The sequence below is a fragment of the Haliaeetus leucocephalus genome, unplaced genomic scaffold, assembly GCF_000737465.1.
Source record: "Haliaeetus leucocephalus isolate CR32 unplaced genomic scaffold, Haliaeetus_leucocephalus-4.0 Scaffold373, whole genome shotgun sequence".
NCBI classification, from domain to species: domain Eukaryota; kingdom Metazoa; phylum Chordata; class Aves; order Accipitriformes; family Accipitridae; genus Haliaeetus; species Haliaeetus leucocephalus.
In genome coordinates, this window is record NW_010972809.1 from 826034 (window position 1) to 851549 (window position 25516).

General features: G+C 37.3%; 1 protein-coding gene across 1 annotated transcript in view; it reads right to left on the reverse strand.

The window, feature by feature from the left end:
• Positions 1–25516, reverse strand: part of CDKAL1 (CDK5 regulatory subunit associated protein 1-like 1) — a 418113-nt gene that overhangs the window by 87491 nt on the left and 305106 nt on the right. The window contains exons 12-13 of the mRNA XM_010573154.1: positions 21528–21708; positions 4545–4607 (exon numbers count right to left, since the gene is read on the reverse strand). Of these exons, the coding sequence (XP_010571456.1) occupies positions 4545–4607; positions 21528–21708 (244 nt within the window). The remainder of the gene's footprint in view (positions 1–4544; positions 4608–21527; positions 21709–25516) is intronic.

The following is a 25516-nucleotide window of genomic DNA, read 5'->3' on the forward strand; positions in this document are numbered from 1 at the left end:
TGACTTTATTTCTTACTTGGTTGGACACAGGATATGCTAAAATAAATCACCAATGCTGTAAGCATGACCTTATTTTTTCACAGATCATGCCCTATTCTTGAGCAAGAGATTCAGGTTGCAAAAGGCAGAAACGAATCCAGAGCTGAGTTTTAAGCACAACTCTCAGAGGATTTCTCGCTGTAACAGTACAATGCTGCCAGAGGCATGTATGGACATGCCCTAAGGTCTCTCTTTCTGGCTATCCTCGCAAGAAGGCAGAACAGCAAAATGAATAGTAGTTCCGCTATACTGTGTTTACTATATGTAAAAACATTCTTTTGCAGAGCATAAATTGAGGATTATCATTTTAAACAATTGCTCCAGGGCTAGACTGAATACTTAACTCATCTGACAAAACGAAGAAAAGGAACTAGAGCTCTGTGCTGCTGAATTTGGACACTTGCTGCATATTGGACCCTGAAGCTCATATTAAGATTCTCAAACCTGTTGTTTTGACCAGGTAACCTGCTATCACAACTGCCTTAATAGCTTTCAAAAAACTGGGTCACAAGTTTTAAAGGGCAAACATCATTCGGGAGAAAGATACTGTAGGGAGTTAAACGTTCACTGCAGACACAATAAAACTCTTGCTGTGTGCAGTGTGGGACCTCACAGTGTACACAGAAAAAAGTCAGCAGAAACGACTTGTGTGCAAACATAATCTTTCATTAAATAAGCTAGTAGAAAACTGGCCAGATTACAACTAAGGGTAAAAAAACCCAAACCACTCCTCAATTATGTTCATTTTAATTTTAAATCACTAAAACCTTTGCTGGTACTGCTTTTTGAGGATATCATTTTTATCTTACTTTTCTGATGGTCCTAGAAAAAGATAAACTGTACATATAATTGTTAGAGCTGTTCTGTTGCTAACTAGAGAAAAGTTACACAGCAGTCAGAACTTGACTCTTAAGAAAGCCAGACTATACACACTCCTACTCTACATAAACACAGGAAAAAGCAAGTATTTCAGAACAAGCAATGGCTTCGTCTACAAATAGAGTTCTATGTATTTTTACACATGCTAACTGAAATGAGTTTGAACAAATGACAAACACCCACCTGGAACAGCTTTCCATAATCAAGAGATATCCAGCCTTTCCTAAATAATTATTTAGTTTTGGAAAGAAAGAATTTTAGAAGATATTTATTCATTTTAACAACAAGAACAACAAAAAACTGAGAAAAGTGAGCTTTTTATATGTTTCTCACATCAAGAATTCAATATATTTGCCAGGCATTCAAGACTGATGCTATAATGAGCTTTGTCAGTGGCAGAGTATCTGAAAGGTTCCGTAGTCTGAGGGTCTGCAAGCACTACGGTGATACTAGGTGAAAGAGAACAGGATCAAATCCCCCTGGATAGGATAAATATACAGCTAAAGGGCAATTTTTGAGATTTGCTGTTGTATGGTTTCATCTGAACAATGAGAAGGGCAACTAGATAGTAAACTATAAATATTTAGGCATTAAAGAACACCTTAACTACTCCTCCCTTGCTATCAGCAGAGACAGAATATTTCCCACTTTTCCAACCCTTCTGCACAGAAGAATTTGAAAGCTCTGCCCCCTCTGCTGCTGAATTAAGGCCTCACTAGATACAAGATTCCACAGCTGGAAGTGGAAGGAAAAGGAAATCCTTGCTTTCCCCCTCCATAAAAGAGCTGGCTTTTCACCTGGGAATGCAGGAGCACAAACATTTAAAATGTCTTCCAGGATGCAGTAACCTACACTAGATAGGCAAACATATATTGAGGTAAAATTTCCAGGAATAGCTGCTATTTCTAATAGCTACTGGTCTCCTGACCAAGCATAAATAGTAGTAAGGTTAGTGTAGTTACTCTGTCAAAACATGACTTTCTGATTTAGTGAGTGAAGCACAAACTTGGAAGAATAAACATTTTCTGATTGATTTTTCTCTTTTCTATGCAATATCCCATCAAAACAGGATGAAATACTATCAAATCTCAGTAGACAGTCTTGTTCCAGCCACTGTAGTTCATGAGCTTCCCTTTTACATTTGTTTTAACTACTACTACCGAGCTCCAACTTATTTAAGGTTACCTCTTTTCTACTTTAGAAAGGTTCTCAGAGAAAAACATTTTAATCAACCAACTAAGAATCCTGGAAGCCAGTAATTCAAGTAATTCATGCCATGATCCTGCATCACCAACACTTTCACAAAGTCATCATAAAATCTTTTTACACTTACTGCAAATAATCTACAAAATAGCAAACACTCCCCCTCCCGCCAACCAACCAAACTTTCTGCCACGTAAATCAAACAAAACAGAACTAGAGTAAAACTACTACAGACCTCCCCTTGAAATAACTGTATTTTCAACTAATGGTGATTACTGTTACAATTAATATAAAAATTAAAAGCCCTCCTCTGGTCTGCAACAATTGTGATATTGGCAGCTGAGGTGGAAAGTAACAGCACACAGAGCAAGAAATCTGCAGTGAATTTGTTGCAGCCACTACAAATAGGAAGTAGTTAGCAGAAGGAAAATGTTCTCTGTCAAAAGGAAAATAAGGAAAGATCATCCTTGTAATAAACTGTCATTTGTACTTTTTTCCCCGTTTTACTCTCAGATATATATGCAGAATGTGCTTGGAAGCAGCAGAAGTGTGGAGCTTCAAAAATCACTCATCAAACAATTGTGCTACTTTTAATAATTTATTAAAGGTCTTAAAACAAAGATCAAAAGGGAATATACCTAAGCATTTATATTCAATTCCACTTTGCCTGATGACTAATTTGTAAAGAGTGCACAAGTCTTCACAACTGAAGCCAAAATCATTTGAGGATACTTTGATATAATGCCACAAAGGATATGAGCAGGAAGGCAGCAGGAGTTACAAATGGCCAGGCTCCATTAAAAGTGCTAATAAAAGAATAATGGAATTTCCTTGTACTATGAATAAAAAGTGTTTGGCACAGGAGAATGTAGACATGGAGAGGAGTATCAAAAGCTTCTGGTTCATCAGTTGCTTGTCCTTATTAGATCTTAATTGACTTACTATTACATTTACCTTAAAATGCTTCAACTCAAAAAAGCAATGATCCTATTCAAAATCTTGTCACACTAATTTCCTTTATTCTTCATGTTTCTCAATTTTCACAGGCCCTTAATATCTGCTTTACCAATCCTCGTAAATAATGCAAGTCTATCTGTAAAAAAATACTTCAAAGTGATGGATTTAACTTGAAATGATATATAATAGTTAAAATTATAGAATATACCTACTATTTGACAATGTTTTTTTAAAAACTGTAAATCTTCAAGTTGCTGGTAACTATGGATCTCTCATAGCAACAACCTACTTGATAAATTGAATCCATTAGTATTTACACAATGTATTTCTTTCTCATTGACATATGTGTAGTTACACACATACACGCATGTGTTCATACACAGAGATAGGTGCACATACATACACACTTCGGCCACCTTCTTCCCCCAGATATAAAACCTAGCTAATTTTTCCAATGTATAGCTATTTGCTACACAGCCAGGAAAAGGAGTACAGTTCAGAACTTTCCTTTGAAATGTCTAAACAAAAAAACGTTTCAAATCTTTCTTTTTTGAAATGGGTACTTGCAAAATCACACATGCTTTGCAGAACATAAGCAGCAAAGACAGTCATCTCATACTGCTGACAAATTGGTAAAGGATTTAGTGCACTTGCTTAAAAAAACATGGCCACAGATGCATCCAAGATAGGAGGAACTCCCCCAAAATATTTACAAACCTACTTAACTCTCCTTCGGTCTGCTGCTTAATGCTCTCTTTTGCATAATGTCTACAAAACCCCCATGACATAGTTATAGCACAGAAGTGCTGTGATCTGTGTCTCCTCGTTCTCCAATCTTCTTGCAACAGCTTTAATTTTTTATTTCACATTGCAATGTCTTTAGGGAAGTGACCTTCTTTTCTTACCCTATAGTATGGTTATAACAAACTAGGGGTTTTTTAACCAGGGTTCCCAGACTTTATAAATAAGGATCAAGTTATAATGATGATGCGTGTTTCTTCTTCCCCCAGACAACCATCAGGCTGTTAGCAAAGCAGCCTCTTCCAGTGATGCTTCCAGAATCAATAGATAATTCATTAGTATCATGTATCTCAGGGCCTAATTGACAAAATAGGTTAAGCAACATACTCAAGGGCAACACAGTTTCTAAATAGTGAGAAAAAAAAAGAGGGGAATCTGATACCACATATGGTCACTTTGCAGGATTTAGTGTCAGTCTATAAATTATACTTCTATGAGGTTAATGCGAGTCATTGGCTTCACAAATCAGAAAATGCAGCTTTTCAAGCTTGGCTTGAAGAAACAAAGAAACATTTATATGATAGCACAATTTAAGTAACATGAATACCCTAGCGCTTTCAATTTTATCATTTCCTCTCATTTTTGCATTAAACATGAAATATAGTTATCATGAATGTTTGGAATTACTCTTAACAACAAACATAGGTAGTATATTCTTTTCTTACCTTATGATCATATGGATTATATGAATGAAACAGCTGGGACAAATCCTTTGTTCTCTGTTTTTTCTGAAAAGTAATATTAATAAATAAACCGTATTAGAAAAGTTAAAGCAAAAAGAAAGAGACTACTGATTTAAAAAGCTGTATGCAGGTACAAACACATTCTCTCCCCACTTTGTAAATGGAACTGTAGGTATGAAGAGCAGTGTATGCAGATTAAGGATATTAAATATCACAGGAAATAATTAACATATATATTAACAATGTTAAGAACATATCCGTAGTAAATAATAAACACTAATCTATGCAACATCAGTAGAATGTGTAAACAATTCAGATTTGTTTTAATTTCTGCACAATAAATTATAAATAATGTCTTAGAATACAGATAACAAAACTTGAAGATTAGGCTCCAATCTTGCAAAGACTTGTCTACTATTCTAGCATGTACCTGCAGTCTCGCTTTATAGCAGATTAGGTTTAAAGGAAGTCAGTTTAAGAAGAATCATTTATTATTTTTCAATTTCTTTTGATGCTAATACTCTCATTGCCTTGATTGTGGAAAATTAATAGGTGGTATGCCATTTAATGCCAAGGCAAAGGGAAAAAAACTTCTGTTAAGAGCAAAGTTCAAAGACAAAACGTGCTTAATCCAGCTTCTTCTGAAATCAATGGAAGAGCTTTCAGTGATTTCAGCAGATGTTAAATAGAATCTCTCAGCTGCATCCTATGCAGGAGGGGCAGGGAGAGGAGAAAAGCACTCTTCATCTTTAATGCAGGGATGAGTCACAAATAAGTTCAAAGTTTTATTATGTCAAAATCGACGTTGACCTATCTCATAGCTTGGGGAGGCAAAGCATTGCGTGTTGGATAATGTGTAAAGGGGAGACAACTACAGGAACTCCTTGCTTGTAGTCTGTACCGTTGTCTTATTTTAGCCATCAATTCTGCGAAGGTAGTTTTCCAACTAAACTGGGAGGACATGTTCATGTTTCCAGCATGCTGGGAACCCAATAGGCAGCTGCATGACTGCAGTATTTATTTAACTTCTGGAAACTGTAGGACAATTTAGTAATTTTTGATTATGCAAAACGAACTATGTATTTTCTTTGTTTACACAATTTTCAGTGAAAAGTTCAGATGCAGCAACTTAGTCATGAAAGCTATAACTTTAGTTACTAGTACAAATTTATGACAGCTGGATATTTCCGAGTCATTTAAGGTATCAAATTAATATTACTACGTCTGTGAGGTCCCTACATATGTTTTAGTTACGACTGCTAAAGAGTCAAGAAAATAATTTTTTAGTCACTGTCCCTCTTCAAAAAGGAAGAATAAATTTTGTTTACAGTATGAGAAGGTTACTTCTGTTATAGACAATTCTGTTCAATTACCAGAAGTAATACCTAACAGGACTTGTTTCTCTGAGTTTACTAAGGGGATTTAAAACTAACAGAATTGATATTAAAAAAGACATTTCTGTTAGTATAGGTTTTCTCAGCAATCGAACATGCCTTTGCCAAAGAAAAGATCTCCCTTAGTAGAGGAACCTTCGCCCTCTAACCCCCATTAATACCTCTTTTATTTCCAATGGGAAAAACCCCACTGAAATGAAAGCATCAGGTAGCACAACCCAAATTCCATCACCATCATACAATGACTTCTTTCCTGGTAGTACAGTTATACACAGTGAACGTGCTTAAAATACTATTAAAAGGATTTGGAGAAATATGATAATAAATTGAAAAGAGATATCAAAATGATTATTTAAAAGGTTGCTTAAAAAAACCTAATTTAATGTAGAATCATGCAAGAAATTGACAAAAGCATTTTAGTTCAGAATCTGGAGACCTCTACTAATCTTTCTAGGGAAAAAAAGCCACAAAATCCAGAAAAAGTCTAATTCTTGCTTTTTCTTACCAAAGACTATTTCTCTTGTATCCATTTTGACTGCACACAAAGTGCTTTTGAGCATTTTTATTGCAATAGCTTTAATAACTCAGTAAAACTACACGACAGAAACTGTCCTATCCTTCACCCTCAGACTCTGGCCGAAATGCTGTTTATACACTTAGCTACACAAGATGAAGAATGAAGATGGCTTCCCTTGCACAACACATGGATATAGTCTTCCACTTTTTATTATAGGAAATTATGGTTTCTTTCCTATCTTTCCACGAAAGGTAGAAGTTTTGCTTTTTGTACAAAACCAAAATGCTCCTGACTGGGGAAATGCTGGAAATTCGTGACACAGAGGAATATGGAATGAAACTTCTGGAGATGCACGTGAAAAAATGCTGCCCTGAAATTCCCAGGATGTCCCATATGCTTAGTTGATCTAAACTGAAAGAGCATTTGACTACTTTGTAGGAACTCTGAATATACAGAGACAAAAATGTCTTAAGCACAGAGTTAAGGTTGCTTGGTGATAATTTGTGTCTTTCTAGAACACCAAGTTCAACTTAACTCAGATCTCCAAAAAACAGAAATATAAACCATTTCAGAACACAGAGACTAATAAAAGGACAAGGAATTCATGCTGCTATAATGGTAAGCCCTTCAACTCCTACAGCAGGCATTAGCCACACGGTATTAATAATAAGTTTTTTACATGAAGAAAAGGCATGATTCTCAGCTCACCTGTAAAGAGTGTAAAGCACAGAGTAAAGCAGGCCTCCTCATGTCTAGATGTGACAGAGGAAAATAAGGAGCCCAAAAGCTCTTTCTTCTTTATTGCCTCCAGTGGACTATTTCAGTCCCGAAACTGCCTGTTTACATGCATCTCCCTAGAACTTCTTTTCCTGACACAGCTTCATACTCTTATTTCTCCTTCCTTAGCTTAGTCCAACATCCCTTTCAAGTACTCTCTTGACCAATATAAAAATATTTTTCTTCCCCCGTCTTCCTGCTCTTCCCTTTTTGTGTTCTGATTCCCCATTCCTTTGTTCTGTACCAATAATGCTGTCAAAATCACATGGTAAAAAGACACTCAGAAAATCCTTCTGAACTTAGGCAAATGTACAGTCCCATCGCGCTGTTCCATGTACAGCAGCAGTATCACTTTCAAACACCCTCACAGATCTGCACAGGATATATTTAAATTTACTATCTTTCTGAAAAAAAATCAAGTCTTTCCAAAGTCACCATACAAATTAGCACAGGGTATTTCCAAAAATGAAAAGACCTCTTAGAAGTCAGATAGCAACATCAGACTCGTAGCCTGTTTCCATCCTTCTCTCAGGCTTGCCCTGTATTGATACAGCCTGTGTTCAGTGACCACAGAACATTTCCTTAAACCAAGTTTCTCTTGGTAGTGGGTTACTTGCGATACTCAGTCTGGCTGTACGTAATTTTGGTGCAAGAGCATCTGACATGTAACAAACCAGAGATACACCATTCCTCTACAAACTTTTCCAGTATTGGTTTGCCAACAGGACAGAGTCATGTATCACTTCAGATAAATATTGTATGACTAACAGGACCAGTAAAACATGAGTCTGAGAACTGCACAATTTCCTACTCGTGCATCAAAGCAAGCAGTGGCATATGAAGCGGGGATTTTTTTAAAGCAGTAGTAGCAGGCCATCTGGGGAACTGCTGAGCAGTACCCTGTTAATACAGAAGGAAGGGCTTTCCCTGGGTGGAGGGTGCTGCCTGCATCACTGCTGTGTGCAACTGTTCACATGTTGGAGTCCTCCTAAATTTACAAGCAAGACTCTGGACAGAAGGTTCCCCAATAGATGTATGTATGTACGTGTGTGCGCGCGCTTTACAGAAGCAGAGATTTTGTTACGTTACAAAATTCTGATGACTCAGTCATGCACTGATTTAAATTTTAAACCCACAGTACTTAGTTCATCACACTTAAAGAAACAAGTTTAGGGAGATGAGATAAAGACATACATTCAGATAGTATGCTAATGTAGGCCACTAAAAATATATGAATATGACCGTAAAAACAATTTTTCACTTTTCTGTTTCAGTAGGTTTTTAAAATTCTGCACATTATGAGAGACCCACAATGGAGATACCAAAAAAAAAAAAACCATACAGGATGAATCTCTGTATTTTCTGCACAAATTAACCAGCATAAAATTTTGTGTTGACTACTTCGGAAAAATAAAGCTGAACTTAATTTTTTTTTTTATATAATGGTGTGAAAATAGGGTAAAGGTAAGGGTATCCTAACAATACATTTTTACAAATAGAAAATACTTTAGAAAAGTAAGTTTAGAAATGAAGTAACTATACCAAATACTAAACATTGTAGGCGCACACGTGTATTGCACTTCTCTGGTGATTCTCTTTTCATACTCAGGTGATAATTACCTGTCTTTCAGACGACATTAATGTAGTCTAAAACTTGTTTGTTTTCCTTTCAAGCCGGTATAGGTCTACAATGTTTATTGTGAAGGAGAATTACAGTATTGACGAGGTATTTTTAATGCAGATTACTTAGAAGCAGCTTAAATGAAGTATTCTCAGATTTTCATCTGGGAATAAAAGGGACAAAATTACTCCCCAATATGAAGTTATCACTGCTTTCCTTTAGACTCAACTTTTAGTTTTAAAAAGTCTGTTTTCACCTTCAAGGTTCTTAATAATTTCAGCCTAATACCGCGACACATCTGCAGATTCTACCAGTTCCACTGAAGGTGTCAGCCTCAATATATCATCAGCAAAGTTCTCCTGCTGTTGTTTTTCTGTTTCCATAACTTAAAAACCCTCCAGTATACGGGGCTGCCTTCAGTAACAGGGACCCATATCTGTTTCCATTCAAATATTTTTCTTTTCCTTCTTGATGACAGAGAATAGTAACATGTGTCAAGGCAACGAGATGAATGTCTTTCAGTTCTCTTCCCTCACCAACCATCTTCTCCCCCATTTCTCTTTTACATACTGCTGATCAGAATTAAAATACTATTTTATCTTGCCACAGGACCCTTATGTAGTTTAGAGCTTATAAAGCATCTCAAACACTTGAGCGTGCTAACAACCAAGAGCAACATTGTTTTTCTTTCCAACAAGTCTGGAAAACCACGTTATTACCTACTTGCATAGTATCTAATGGATTACATAATTTAGAGTTAAAACCACATTAAACTTCATGAGCCAAGGTAGAATTTAACTACAACTTTGACAGACTCCAGGAGAAGAATGAAGCAACTTTGCAAGTATTTTCACCGTCTTCTTCCCCAGTACTACTAAAAGCACAGAGGCTGCAGTGTAATAGATGCAAGAGTGAAAACCATGAGATTGGAACTTTCTTTTCTGAACCAGCATGTCCAATGCCTTTTGTGTTATGGCATTCTCTAACTTCAGCAACATGCGTTTTCTGAGCAATAATGAAGCTGTGTTTTTCTTTTCCCTCACATTGCATCTGTGATCTCAAAACTGCAAAGGCCTTGGGTAGTTCCAAACTCCAAACTTCTATAAAACAGAATGGAGTTGGGAGCACCCTATCTACAGACACCGACTGGCCTAACTTTAATCTCCAAAGAGTTACTTGGCAAAACACCAGAGAGAGATGTAGCAACTACTCCAACCAAGGTACATTTAAAACCCTTGCTTGGAGATTCAATCCATAAAGCCTTAAATCTATGTACCTATAACCACAACACAAATATAAGCCAAGCCACTGAAACTGCCACGTTATCAAAGTTTAGAGATTGCTTTTTGTTCTGCAAAACAATTTTTATAAAAGTGATCAGAAACCAGTGAGCCGTTCTCTTTGACCTTGAGTTATTCAGTGCATCACCCTCTTAGAAATGATCCTGACAAAAATGTTGTGCCCCAGCCAGATTTCTTGATAAAATCATAACTGGTGTTCATTATGCTCTTGCATTCTGTGCCCTGTAAGGTCTGAAAGGGCAGAAGTGACAATACAGGCTTGACAAGTTTCCTACTTCCTCTAGCTAACTCACTTCTACTGATACTATTTCTGTCTTTCTGATTGCATCTATAATGAAGCATAAAAAAATCATTTGGGGATTAGCTAGTCTTTTTGACCTAACCTACCTGGAATTACTACGTTAAAATAGACTCACTGTTCTACTTTAACTATTGATACATGCATATTTCATTATTTAGCTTGGTTTAAGAAATTACTTTCTAATAATTTTTGATCCACACATGGAAAATGTCACTTAGTGTACAATGTGTTATATTCAGCAGTTTACCTCAATGTTCCAGGATGGTAGACATTTTTTCCAACTCCAATTAACATCAGAAGTATACATTCATAATTCATATTTTGTATACTCTTTCGTCTTTTGTACACTCAGTGACTCTTTCTAAAAAATTTAGAACAAAGTTTTATGAGCCTATGCAATGTGTTTTTTGACTAAAAGAGGAAAATATATAAAACTTTACGCACTTTTACTAGTCATATTAATCTAGAAAATGATTGCAAACATTAGAGTGATCCTGTCTTCAGGATTGTGGTAACACAAATAGCCATGGTTTAGTCTATTTTACGTTTTAAGTAGAGATTCTTATTTATTGAAAAATACAAACATTTTCAAAAACCAGCTTAGGATCTTCACAAGATCGTCTGTCAACCTATTTGAAAATAATTTCTTGAAGGTTCCATTTTCAATTAAACCATGGGCATTGCAATTTCTTCCTTCTTACCTCCCATATAATTTCAGCTATGTAATACAGACTCTTCAAACTCATACATTTTACAAATATTACTGAATTCCATTCCTTCTGCTACACTTCAGTTCTTTAATTTAGTTTAGGATTAATGTTTGTTATTCCTCTCATTTTTCATAATAAAATCTCTCCCTTAGCAGTGGGCAAATGATGCAAAATTTATTCTTTCACAAAGAAAACCTTAATTTAAAAAAAGGCCTTCAACCCTCGTTCATCTTGAGGGTCCTTAAATTGGGCACAGTTTGTAAATGCTCTGTCTCATTTCTGGTAGATTTTTATGTCTAAAATTCATACTGAAATTTCATAATCTATATGAGGTGGGTATTTTCTAAGGATGCCACTGTAACTGATTAGGAAGACTGTTTAGCTCAAAAAGATTTTGTAGAACAAAAGTATCCAACAGAAACTTGGCCTGAAGTATCAGCCATATTTCAAATTAGATTGACACTAAATCAGAAATAAAGTGATTGGTCACAAGGGACACACTGATTTTGAATATATATTAGTTATTGCGCCCAGTCATGCAATAACACAAACCAGAATGAACTGCAAACTACATTTTAGTAATGAAATGTAGTTTTTATATATATATATGTGTGTGTGTGTGTTAAGCCCAGGACATATATATGCGCAGGACTGACCTGTCTGCAGTGCACTCTTTTCCTTTTTATAATCTGGCGAGATGTCTGTGTGCTTTCTCGCACAACAGCAGCCCTGAAAGCACCAGGTTTTCCGACATCCCAGAAGGAAGAAAAAGAGCAGAAGAGAAACAGTGAGTGGTAAACAGTGCTCAAGTGTTTGCTGTGTGGGAGAGACCACTCATGTACCCACAACACACAAATTCACTAGACACACAAAAATTGCCCTCGCTGTTTTACCTTAATGTACTATTCCATCCTCCACCCTACTTCCAGTTTTTCAGCAATTCCAAGTTCCACGTGGATTTTTAGCACAGTGACTGGAGGTGCAGGCGCAGCTATGAAAACAGCAGAAGACCCGAGCTCCAAAGCATTCAGTGACCTGATTGACTGTGATGGCTTTGAAGGAGTGTGCTTGGATTATCAAAGACAGATGAAGTTCAAGAAAGGGTCACCAGGAACCCACCTCAGGATACTTCAGGGTCCTTTTCTTCCAAGCACAATTTATGGGCCATCATAAATGTCACAAGATTTGCAAATGATGGACAAGCTTAGTCACCTCCATGATACAAAAAAAATTAATGACATCAAATGCACACTAAAAAACTTTAAAGGCAAAGATAATGATATTGATAAGTCTGTAGTGATTTTTAAAAAAGAAAGAAATTCTAAATGGGACTTACAGCACTGGCAAATTCTGTTCCTGGAGTCTAAAATAACAGTTATAGCCACAAAACTAATACACTCAACCAGAGCCTATTTATGCTGGGCAACAAAGACAGTAAAGTAGTAAAGCTTAAACGATTTCAGTAACATAATTAATATCAGACCTGGATAGGTTCTTAATTTACTATCTGTGTTAAGTCACAAACTATTAAATCTAAACCACGTTCTCATCTTAGGAAGTCCGTAAATGCCAAAGCCAAGAGGGTTTTCTCTGAAACCAATAGATTTTTCTGTTCTGCTGCATACATCCAATTTCAGGGATTAAGTTATGGGCAATACTCTCTTATGACTACAACTGCTGGCACTGTTTCCAGCTCTGAGCAGACTGGTTCATAAAGTATATTAAAATTCTGAATTAAAAAAAGAGAAAAATTTCCAGAATTACAGAAGTTACCTAACTGTAATTCAAGTAAAAGTTAAAAAAAGACACAGTTAAAACATCTCTCATGGTTCTTCCACTTCATTATGAGCCAATGAAGAGGACAGAAGGACAATGAATACATAAACATAACATCCAGTTCCCAGAGAGGTCCCTTCTGTAGGAGCTTCTGTGAATGGGTTCTATAGGCATCTATGGATTTGGATGGAGTTGTAACAGAAAACAGCAGGCCAGAGACAGTAACATTACCTGCTGAAAATGCAGTATATGAAAATTTTCCAAGGACTAATAAGCTCTGAAGACTAGTACTCATGCTGAATCTGCAATAACTAACAAACTCAGGACACTAACAGTCTGTTCAACCCACCCAAGGCCAGTATGATCAACAACAGACAAAGGTGTGGTGAGTCCTATATGCAGATGAAGACTGCAGGATTAAGTTTATATCGAAAGGAACAAAGATCCCTCCGAGGGACCTTCCAAGCACCCACCTCAAAGCCAAAGGTTGACCCTCCAACATCTGAGCACACAGCTGGGGCTGGCCTCCTAGCTCCTGCTCCACAGGGAACCACAGGTGAGCATGCGAGTCAATGCCAGTGACTAAATGAACGTGTTGTGCAAATAGTTAACTGCTTTTAACAATAATGGCTTGGTTCTACTAATAACAGCAGCTTAATGAGTAAAGGGTGTTGGAAGAAATTTTTGTTTCTCTCTCTGCCTCCCCTCAGTTCCCTAACAGGGAAGAGGGAATTTACAAAATAGTCCTTAAACTTCCTGTCACATCCTAACTTGAAGCCCCAGATCAGAATATGTAATTCATAATCACTGGTAAAGAAAAAAGTTGCACAATTTTCAGCTTTTATTGCTCTCATGACACCTGTCTTACCAATTCAATCCTTTTAATTAATGGGAGAGGCTTCCAATATACTCCATGTATGTGTGTATTCAGGCAGTTTGTAGTGTGATTTAAATGTAACAGAAGTAAAATAAATTTACGCATTGAGTTTATCCTGATGCCATTTTATATAAACTTCTTTTGAAGAACAATGTTATAATCTTGAAAATTTCAATGAACTAAGTTTAGGTAGGAAATACAGAAGAATGATATACTCTTCTGCATTTTTCTAAGCAATTGCAATGGATGCTAAACCATATATCCTACAAAAAAGAAAAAAAACTCCACAATACCACTAAACTTGTTTCACTAAATTACATTTCCATTTTTTGACTTTTGAATTTTTCTGAGAAAAATATTTATAGTGAAAGGAGAAATTTACCTGAGATGCTGATCACATATATATTTATATTGGAGGTAAAAATAATTTTCTCCCTTAAAATCCAAGACTATTCCACCTTATCCGTAGAGTACCTTCCTTCCCTTCTATTCAGCGCAGGAGTATGTGGTATACAGAAATCCTGATGCTATTGCAGCTTCCTTGCAACTAAAATGCCAGAATTGCATCAGGGTTTCTAGACAGACTCACAGGGCAAAGAGAATAGGTAATGAATGCTCATGGCCACTACAAATCTTACAGGACTACACTTTCCTGAAATTAATTTTTTTTATATTGGATGGTCAACCTGTGGACTGTACATCACTGCAAGTATCAACCCACAAAATTATATGATATTGTTGGTAGTTTCAGAATCCTTGCAAATTCTGGAACTATTTCTAGCTTGACAGTGAAGTTTAGAAAGAACTCTGCCTCTTCCTCTACATGTATATTCTCCACATTTTATTTCCCAGTGTCTATTAATTCTTTTTCTTAACAACATGGCCTAGATTGAACCCATAGCTGGACATTTACTTTAAGATGCTCAAATTTTCAAACTGAATTTGTATAAAGTTTATGAGGAAGCTGTAGGTCATTTTCATTCCAATCAGTTTCTGCTGTAAAAACAAAGCAAAATTCAAAAAAGTAGAACACCAACTTGGTTTCCTAAGTGTATTTCCAGTCCAGCTTTGAATTTTGACTTGCTTTCTCAAGAAAGACAGTCGTGCTCCTTGAAAGCATTAAGACTTCTATTATAAGATTTCTACCATGTGCCTGAAGTACACCAGTGCAAGATTTAAGAGCCACGGCTCCAGGCTGGAGTAAAAATATTGTCTTTTCTCAGGGGTCTGATTCTGCACAGCCCAGACGTGACTATGCAATTTCAATCATTCCCCTGATTCAAGCTACAAAGTGAATTTTCAGCAGCTCCATAGGCAGATCATTTATAGCTTTCCAAAAGGGTAAAACCTATTTTAAAACCTACTGGCTCAACTGTCTCCCACAACAACACAAACAGATTTTCATTTCAGCACCTGGTTAAATAACTTAAAGTGGTTTGAACTTGAGCTGAATCTAGCTCTAAAATAAAACTCTCTGTAAACTTTTGTAAAATTCTATTTAGTAGCTTTGTCTAACCACAAAAAAACCTATTCACAGGTAATTACCTTCCTTTGAATTCATTGCACAAACCCGCAGTTCTGGCTGCACACCGAATGGTGAGCACTGTGGTAGATCTAAAGACACGGCATAAAAGGAGTCAAATGTTTTGACCATCTTTAAAAGAGCGAAAAAGGAGGAACCAGGCTTTCATAGGTCAGTCAGTTTATACAGTTCCTGGAAAAATACGGAGGAAAATAAGCAAAACTATTTGTAAGCACCCAGAAAGTAACACGAAGAGCCAACACTGATTTGCCACTAACCAACAGCTACATCAATCAAAATTAATCCCATTGGTGAATAACTGGGCTTGTAGATAAGAGAAATCATAGCTATCTTGATGGTTTGTAAGGCTTTCTGCAGTACCTCACATGTTGTTCTCAAAAAAACCATAAGAAAACATGTTGTAAATAAAACTACTACAAAGCAAGTACAAAACTTGCTGGAAAATGTTAACTTGGAATACTGCAATAGTTCAGTGACAAATATGAAGGATTATATATTGATTTTTCCTTCATGGTCTGCCTCCTGCTCCAGCCTTCACATTTTTAACTCTCTGGTCCCAAACTTGCTGTAAAAGTCTTCACTCAGGTCTTTATTCTGGCAGAGTAGCAAGCAGTAAATAAAAGTGTACTGCTGAAAAAATAAAAGTGTAGTACAGAGGTTTAGCAGTCAAACTCAGATAAGACTCAGTCTTGGCTTCTCTTACACATAAAGTACATTCTGCATGTTACACCATGCATCACTGCATGCATTAGGGGGGTGTCAGGGGCCAAGCATCTTTGATACACCAGAAGCAGTCACCACAGCTGCATCTAATTCCTGGGGCATGTAATGCCATTTAGTCATAGCACTTAACAAGGGAGCTCAAAGGTAGTGATGGTAGACCAGAGTAGCAGTACTGTTGAGTAAGTGGCACTGTTCCTTTTCCTACTCACCTTTCTTTCCTTTTCTTCCACCTCCTGATCTCCTCAGCTCTCTTCCTTAATTTTAGAATATCCCTACATATTCCCATCATATGATCTTTGGATTGGCTGCCATTAAGCTAAGGCAAGAACTATTACTGATTCTGCTGTGCCTGTATTAGAAATAAGGGAAATGGTCCCTTCCTTTCTGGGCACTTAAATCACATTAACTAATCAACACTACCCAAAGTTGCACTCTCTCACCTGCAAGTGATTAACAGTGCAATTGGTCCTCTTGCATATCACAGAGTACATAAAACTCTATAAAGTTATTTTTATTTCTAAATCCATCCCAGACAGCAGATGAATTCTTTCCTTGCCCTAGCTCCGGCCCTGGCTTCCCGAGGCACACTGTGCCACATCAGTACCCACTAACACCTGAAGCACATGCTCAAGGGCAAGAGCAGCCCTCAATTGTCATCTCTCCTTACTGTCCGTCTGCTCAACAGGGACCTTACTAGCCTTTTCTTTGATGGTACAACTGCAAGGTTCAGCTGTGCTCCCATTCCTTTAGAGTTGTGAACAGAGCAAAAAGTGTCCCTTGCACAAGCAATGCTATTCCAGTTGCTGTCCTGCTGCTTGGTGTTAAAAAGTGAAGAAGGAGAAGACAGCTAATACTGCCCGATGCAGGAATGTGGTTACTTCTCAATCAGGCAGGGACAGTTTGGCAACACAGACAATTATTGATTTTGAATAGGTAAGAGCAACATGAGCTACCACAGAAGGTTCAGCTGTTTGTGTGTGGAGATTCAGAACTACAAAACCTGTATCAATCCAGCAAAGGAGGAATTAAACATCATACTGAATCTGCTGGTATCCAAGAATATCTATTTCCAGTGCCTTGCAGAATTTTAATTGGTGAAGAGAGATATGGGGGATCTGCAGCCAGTCAGTCATGAAAGGGTGTCAGGAAACTTCTTGGAGACCTCTTAGAAGGAAGCAAAAGCAAAGCAGTCTATAAAAAATATGTAGCCAACCTAGAATAAAGGCATAAAATACAAGATAGTTGGTTTGCTCCCACAGAAATGATCAAATACAACTTGTCTGGCAGAAAACACTGAGAAGGTACATACGGCATTATGCTATCCCTATTGTATAGTAAGGACAGTGCTTAATACAACTAATATAGAGAGAAAAATTTAAGGAGACACTCTTCAGATGAATTAAAGGAAATGTTCAGTAATTGACAAAATTTTCTAGCTTGGAGCAAGGTAATTATTTGATGATATACAGAAAGAGAGAAGGAAAGAGATTGTAAGGAAAGTGAATATATAGTCTTTTATCTAGACATCACAATGCTTTTTTTAAAAAAAATCTAATAAATTTACCAATAACTGAAACTGAATTGCTCACACTATTGAAAATACATATAGAAAGACTGGAATCGACACTGCAGTTGAGGGCAGTGTAATCATAAAGCTGCAGTCACATTACTGCTCTCAAAACAGCTGCCATCTCCTATTCTCAGTAGAGATGAACCTAATTGTACCTTACTACTATCCCTATTTTCAAAATGGCTACTTCCTCATGTTTCCATGTAATGGAAATCAAGCTGATCTTGAGATGATGATGTCCCCTAATGCTTGCAGAAATTGCGATGGACCAAATCTCAAGGACAGAGAGAGAAGTCTCCTCACAAGTCCCCAGACAAGTAATAGCTACCTTGAAAAAAATAAAGCACAGAGAAATTCAATTATCAAGAATATAAGGTGTTACAGATCCTTAATTTGAGAGACAAAGAGTAATTTTTACACTTAGAATTAAAGCATTCTGATCCTTTGCAATGCAGCTAAATATAAAATCCCTACCAGACACATCTAAATCATGTTCTTTTACATTGCTTATTAAAATATTTATCTGACTAGAATCTGTAATTTGAGTTATGCAACTATCAGCAATATAACTTTTATGATTGAATGCAATAGGGAAATGGAGAAATCCAGATCTATAATAATAATAATCATCATCATCTACAAAATAGCATTTCATAGTTAACACACTTCAGAGTGAAAATTTCCTACAGACAGCTCACTGGAGACAACGAGCATCCAGACTCATCTCTGAAACAATGTATTTAGCAGTAGGTGGATAAAATGGGGGTAAAAGCCAGGAAAAACAGAATTTTAGGGTAGCATTTAAGTTCTGAACAACATCTTGACTTCATTTTCATGTACATGACTCAGCATCACTGCAATTGCTTATAAAAAAAACGCAACCAAAATCATGCCTAGTTTTGCTTAACTGTGCTCTAACTTTTCTCTAAACTGGAGACAGCATTTATGGTAAGCATAATCTAATTGATGGTTATGAAATGATGAGACCATTTAGACAGATGTCTGATTCTCCATGGACACTTTTTCTTCAGGAGAAACAAGAAAGGCCTGCAGCCTTAACTGTCTTTTCTGAATTTATGGTGGCAGAACTGTCCATCTGGATTAGTGTCATCTGCCCTTTTAGAAAAATATCAGTGCTTGTAAGGCTTTCAAAGATAAATTATCTATGTGAAGGGAAGATTCCATGCTGACCTACCAATTTTTTTTTCTATTAAGATAAACTCAAATGAGGGTTTTCTCCAAGAAGGCAACGACTTCCATCAAAACCATCCACTAAAAATTTGAAAGCACGAAATGTTACTAAGCTTAATACTCCACAGACTGTCCCTAGAAGTCATAAGACCTTCCTAAAAAGAGCTAACTTAAACGGAACTGACAAGGCAAATACGTTATTATTGCAGCTGTGATACTTGGGCAGAATCACTGAAGCTGTCTTGAACCAGAGTTGAAGTGGAACTCACTGAAGTGGAGCAGTTTGCAAATAGCAATAGATCCATCCATTGCAGAAGTATTGCAAAGCTGAAATAACATAGCAAATACACCCAGTCTTTAGAAAAAAAGACAAGGATAACAACTGTCAGATAACTTGCTCACTGGTTCAGCGTCTGTAGTTAAATAATACAGTCGAAATTCTTTTCATAAAAAGAAATCCTACCAACAGATCCACTGCAGAGGATAATGTTATGAACATTCTGTAAAAGCACTAGCTCACAAGTTCAGGCTGATAATACAATGTACCACCTGTACACTCAGACGCTTGCACATAGCAGTTGTATGTCACTTTATGTACTATTTCTTTCCCTATGCAAATGCAATAAAATAAATGCATTAACAGAAAGATGGCACAAATAATATTTTATTAAAGGATGAAGGGGTAAGAGTGCATAACATAGATGGTAACATGCTACTTCCTTCTCCTAGCAGAGAAACATAAATTACTCTACGCAAGGAATGACAAATGAAATGCCCGTCCATTCTTGGTAACGCAGGAAAGACCATCAGCTTTTATCTAGAAGTAATGTGAATACAAAATGTAAGAGATTAACACAAGCCTTTCCTGCTCTGTCTGACTAGTTATTCTCCATTTCTACAAAGAGATAAAAGAACAAAGGATCTCACAACACAGGATTTTTGAAGGACTGCGGGGGGGGGGGGGGGGGGCCAAAAAAAAAGAGAGAAACAAAATCTGTTAATTACAGATTTTCATCAGTTCTGGATTAGAAGCCCCATCTTCTTTGAAGGTTCTAATTCACTGAAAGCAATAATACTAGTTCTACAAATAGGAAGAAAGAATGTAAAACTGGGTTAAAATGACACTACCATTTTCCAAGTAACACTCCTAACCACAGAAAAGCTAATGTTTTTTTAATAATTTAGCTCTTCACATATTGTCTTCCCAGGGCACCCAGTTAAACAGAAGAGGGTAAATTAACTTAAGCTCTTTGCACCTCCTGTGAAAATAGCACACTGAAAAACTTGTGGATGAAAGAATGCAAACCAGGAACATAAATCAATGTTTTGATTTTTAAGCTTCCTAACTTCCAAAAATTACATTTCTGCATTTTTTAAATTAAAAACGTTTGTAAAAAGCATTCAAAACTAATAAAAATAATTCAACAATGTGAGTTGGTTACACTGAGTAGACTATATCAACAGCAGCTACTTATATTTGGAAACTCAGTATTTCCCATTATGAGATAGCCTACAGTAAATGAGCAGTCATTACTTAAGCTGTACTTCTCTAAACAATAAACTGAAGAAGCCAAATATAATATAATTTTATGTCTTCAGCAGCTGACACATCCTATGGAATTTGTGCTATATATCGAGAGTAAGCAGAAATTGTTTAGATTTCAGATGTATAAGCAAAGGGATACAAGTACTGATATGTAGTTTTGACTTCCTGTTGGTGTACCAGGATACATAAATTGAAAGAAACGGTTTTTTATTTAAACTGATTTACATTGTTGGCTGACTTTCATTCTTACACAGAAAAGAAATACGAATGTTATTTATGCCCATAATAATGAGATAATAATGAGTTGAATTATTGTACAGGCATCAGTCTTGTATACTTTCTTGTTTTGATATTTAGATTACAAAAATTACAAATTCAATTTTTTAAAAATAAATCAAACCATTGCTGTTGTTATTGCTTATAAATAGCTATTTATATGAAGCAAAATACAGTCAATAGCCATCTACCTTCTACATCAAAACAGGCCGTTTTCCTCATGGGAATTTGAGATAAGAATGTTGGTATCAGGAAGGGTTACACTTCTCACTCAAAAACGGAAAGAAAGAAACCAGCTGAAAACCCGAAAGATTAAATGCCAGTTTTATCAATGGCCTTTAACATGCAGGCTGAAGGAAGCAGAGTTTTTAAGCAGTGTATAAGGACAGTCTTGAGAAGAAGTTGCCTGCAGATTTGATATTTGACAAATAAATCAAAGATTATCATTGCTTTATTATTAATACTTTGCATAATTATTTACAATAAGTTTGAGATTGCTGGAGTCACAAAAATCTTAAAATGGAAAAAAAATACACGTAATCAGCTACCACTCTTTGTACTCATTCAGCCAAAACTTGATAGAAAGAAGACATGACTTTAGTATAACCGCTGTTTTACCCTTCCTAACAATCTGAACAGTAATTTATATATGAAAATGCATTCAGTGATCTAGCTAACCTCTAAAGGCAATTCAACAATCATTTCACTTACTGGACTGAAAAAAAAAAGCCTCTTTAATTGAATTGTAGCATAGTTCTGCAGAAAATCTACATTTTCATGTACATGCTTTATGTATTCATCTGAGTACACCATGTACAGTGGCACAAGAAAATAGATCTTACCACTGTAGCTGGAACTTGATGCATTTTTGCAGCCGGTGTTCCTGGGCGTGGGTAAAATTGATTAATAAACAAGCTCGGAAACCTGTACTGTTCTACAAGTTTCATTGTTTCTTGAAAATCTTCATCTGTCTCTCCTGGAAACCCACAGATGATGTCTGTAGCAATTGTTATTCCAGGCACTCTGTAAAGAAAGTAGAAAGGAACAGTGAACTAAGGACATGTAAAATCTTGTTCCCTTAAAAGCTAGTGTACATAGACATATAACTCTTCAACTTTATCTACAGAAATTGAGACCTAAAGTGATCTTCGGAGAAAAAAAAAAAGATTTTAATACCATTGCTTGCTAATGAGAAATGCATTTGGTACTCAGCCAAGAGCACAAGGAATAGAAGAAAAATATTGCAGCAAAAATTGGATTAGGATTGTGACAGAAGAGTGAAAACATCTGGACCAACTCATTCTTCATTCAAAATTATAGGTGATCAGCAGAGCTTGTAAATTTCTTAAATTCTGATTGCTTAATCTGCAAAATTTATAACTTCTGAGACTTAGTCACTAGAATTTGTAAACTATTTAATGTTTATAATGCTGCTATCGAAGTAGAACAGGACAGCCAAAAGAGGGGACTCGCATGCCATAGAACCTAGCAATTTTGAACAAAATTGGCTTTGGAACCAATAAGACACCTCTTAGTCACAAGTTAATTTCTAACTCAGTACTCCATAAAACCAGCCTATGCCTTGCTTTAAAAGGAAAACAAAATATTGAAGTTTACAAATGCACAGGCACTAAGCTCTCTTGTTATTTAGCAAGGTCAACTTTTCCTAACTGTTCCCCTTGGACTGAGTGCGCAGAACCTTTACACACAGCGGCTTAAGAGAGCGCAGCTGACAGAGGCAGCCAACAGACCCAGCAGTTAGCGCAGCAGGACGCGCAGAAGGGGGTGAAGTAAGGGGGCCTCTGTTGAAATTGTGCCACAGTAACAGTCTCAGACACGGTGGTAACATGTCACTGAGCATCCTCCCGAGCAGTTGTTGGAGTAGCCGTCCCTGCTAGGGTCGAGGCTTGCACCCGGACTGAGCTTCAGATGGCGGACGCAGCCCTCCAAGTCCCAGGCTGCAGGGAATGCCTGGGGGCTCTCTCTGGTGCCAGGAGATGACCCTCGGTCCTGCAGGAGCTGTGCTGCCTCCAAGTGGAGGAGGGATGGGAGGACATGAGCAAGCTGCACAGCATCAGAGAAGATCAAAGGGAGAGAGGACCTTCTCTGCAACCCAACAGCTTGCAGTAGAGAAGCAGGTAGTGTCAACCCCCACTACCAAGGGAAGAGAAACCTCTGGGGAAGGATGGAAGCTGGTAACTTCTGACACCAAGAGGAAGGGTCTTCCCCCACAGGGCTTACAACTGCTAAAGAGGTTCATCTCCCTCAAAGCTGAAAAGGAGCCAGATGTGCCAACGACAAAAGTATCCGGTCCACCTAATACCGAAACCAAGACTACCAGGAAGAAGCGGCAAGTCACTGTAACGGGTGACTCCCTGCTGTGGGGGACACAGGCACCCGCCTGCCGACCCAAGCAATCATCTAGAGAGGTTTGCTGTCTGCCAGGGGCCAGGATCTGGGATGCTGTGGGGCTTGTCTGGCCCTCTGACTACTATGCCCTGTTGTTATTTCATGTGGGCACAAATGATACTGCGAGACACCTGGACAGTATTAAAAGCGACTACGGAGCTCTGCAGGGCAGTAGTCAAGGGCATGGCGGCTCAGGTGGTGTGCTCCTCATCAGGAAACACTTTTTTAGTGAGGGTGACTGAGCACTGGCACATGTTGCCCAGAGAGGTTGTGGAGTCTCCCTTCTTGGAAATATTCAAAAGCCATCTGGACACAGTCCTGGCCAACTGGCTCTAGGTGGCCCTGCTTGAGCAGGGGGGCGTTGGACAAAATGACCTCCAGAGATCCCTTCCAACCTCAGCCCTTCTGGGATTCTGTGACACGGCCCAGAAAAATGACTCGTACAACCAAGAGATTACTGCATAGTATTTACAGAGCACTCTATGGGACCCAGGAGATATCAGCTCAGTTTTCCAAATCTGACACTAGCCAGCTGGATGACCACTGCCCTATGAGAAACCGTGAAACCACAGCACTGTTTTGTATTCAGCCTGCGTATGTAAAGTGGGAATAACGATAAACCCCTTCTGCAGAGAGGCAGTAACATACAGTGTTCAGAAGTGCTCCGTGCTCCCTACTTACACAGATGAGACTGTTTCTACAACACAGAGTTGATTCTATACTATCAGTAACGATGAACTGGAGAAAGTATGATTTATGAGGAAAAGTGAGAACCCTGTAAAGATATTGGTGGTATCTGACTTAAAGCTGGCCCTGTTTCAAAGCGGGGGGGGAATAGATGAGATGACTTCCAGAGGTCCCTTCCAACCTAAATAATTCTACAGTTCTTTACTAGGCAAGGGAACAGCCGAGAGATTCTTTTACGGGTGAATGGCCTAAAGACCACTGCCACAAGCAAAGCTCACACGTGAGCTTAAGAAGGGGTCTCCAAGACTGTCTCCAACCTAAAGAAATGTCTGGAGGGCTTCTCTTCCCCTCACCAGGACAAGAGACAGCAGAACTGTAAATACAAATGCATGTAATCCAAATGACATTTATAAAGCATTTGAATGGGCAAAGAGAACTATCATTTCTTATTAGACAGTACATCACCACCGAAAAAATAATGCTGTGGTTACAGTGGGTGAAGAAACTTGAGTTTGAACAGCTGAAAGAAAAACTTCCTGCAACAACGAGCTCTACTGGAACATGAGAATCTGTTGGCAAAAGACCCAATAAAGGGGAAGCAGAGAATATTGTTATTAGTAATTTGATTAGGTGCAATATTAGCGCGTACGTAGCTTATATTCACCACAGTGGCCTTCAGACAAACACTATATGGTAGTAAATATCTTTTGTGATTATTTTTTTTTTAAACTTAATTTTTTATTTAACTATTAGCAATGAGCTTATATTAAAGCTAATGTCTTGGCCTCCTTTTTGCAGGTGTCTGCATGTATGATTATCTGCACAGGAATTTATTAGACATTATATTATTAGAATCTTCTTTCATGTTTTCCTTATGAAAAAATCCCCACAGAAGAAACCAAATTATTTCAATTCCTTTTTGAGTTCATGAATTCAAACTCCATCATTTGAGACGAAGTTAAAACATGGCATTTGAATGCCAAATCAAAACCTGAATAAAACTGAACACTTTCAAGGACTTGGTCCAATAATCGTAAGTGGAAAACACAAGCTGACTATTCCACAGAAAACAAAAATCCCCCGAGCTGTTGGCTAAACAGCCTCAATTACCATTGCTTTCTTAAGACTGACAAACTGCAAGATATGAAGTTCTGCTTGATATCAGGTAACAATAAAATTTGTTAGCTTTAAGGACTGAGCGAACAGAGGAGCACTGTATTCTGCAACATGATTTTGTTCACATTGCAAATATTTTGTGCAGTAATAGTAAGCTTATGGAAGAAAAAGTACATTACTTTATAAATCAATATCACATAACATCAGCTGCCATTTCTCAGAACATGAACAGAACATTCATTATGTTTGACAAAACCATTATAATGAAGTTATTCTAACCATTTTAATGACACTATTGGCAACAGTCAAAGCATTTATTACAAATGGTAGTAGTAATACCATCCTTTATAAAGGTTTGGTTGTTTCTATAGCAACATGAATTATAAGGTCCAATCAAGCCAGATACAATAAAATATGCTTTTTCTCCATAACACCAGTTGTCACTCAGTTAAAAGGAAATTACATATTTTAAAAATTCATAAACTCTACAAATGTCTGAACTTAATTTGGTGATAAGGTGTTAATTATCTTAGTAATTAGATTTCTTCCTGGATGGAATTATTACACACAAAGAAAAGCTAGGGTATGAAAAGAGAATAAGGACCACAGTGTATTCAGC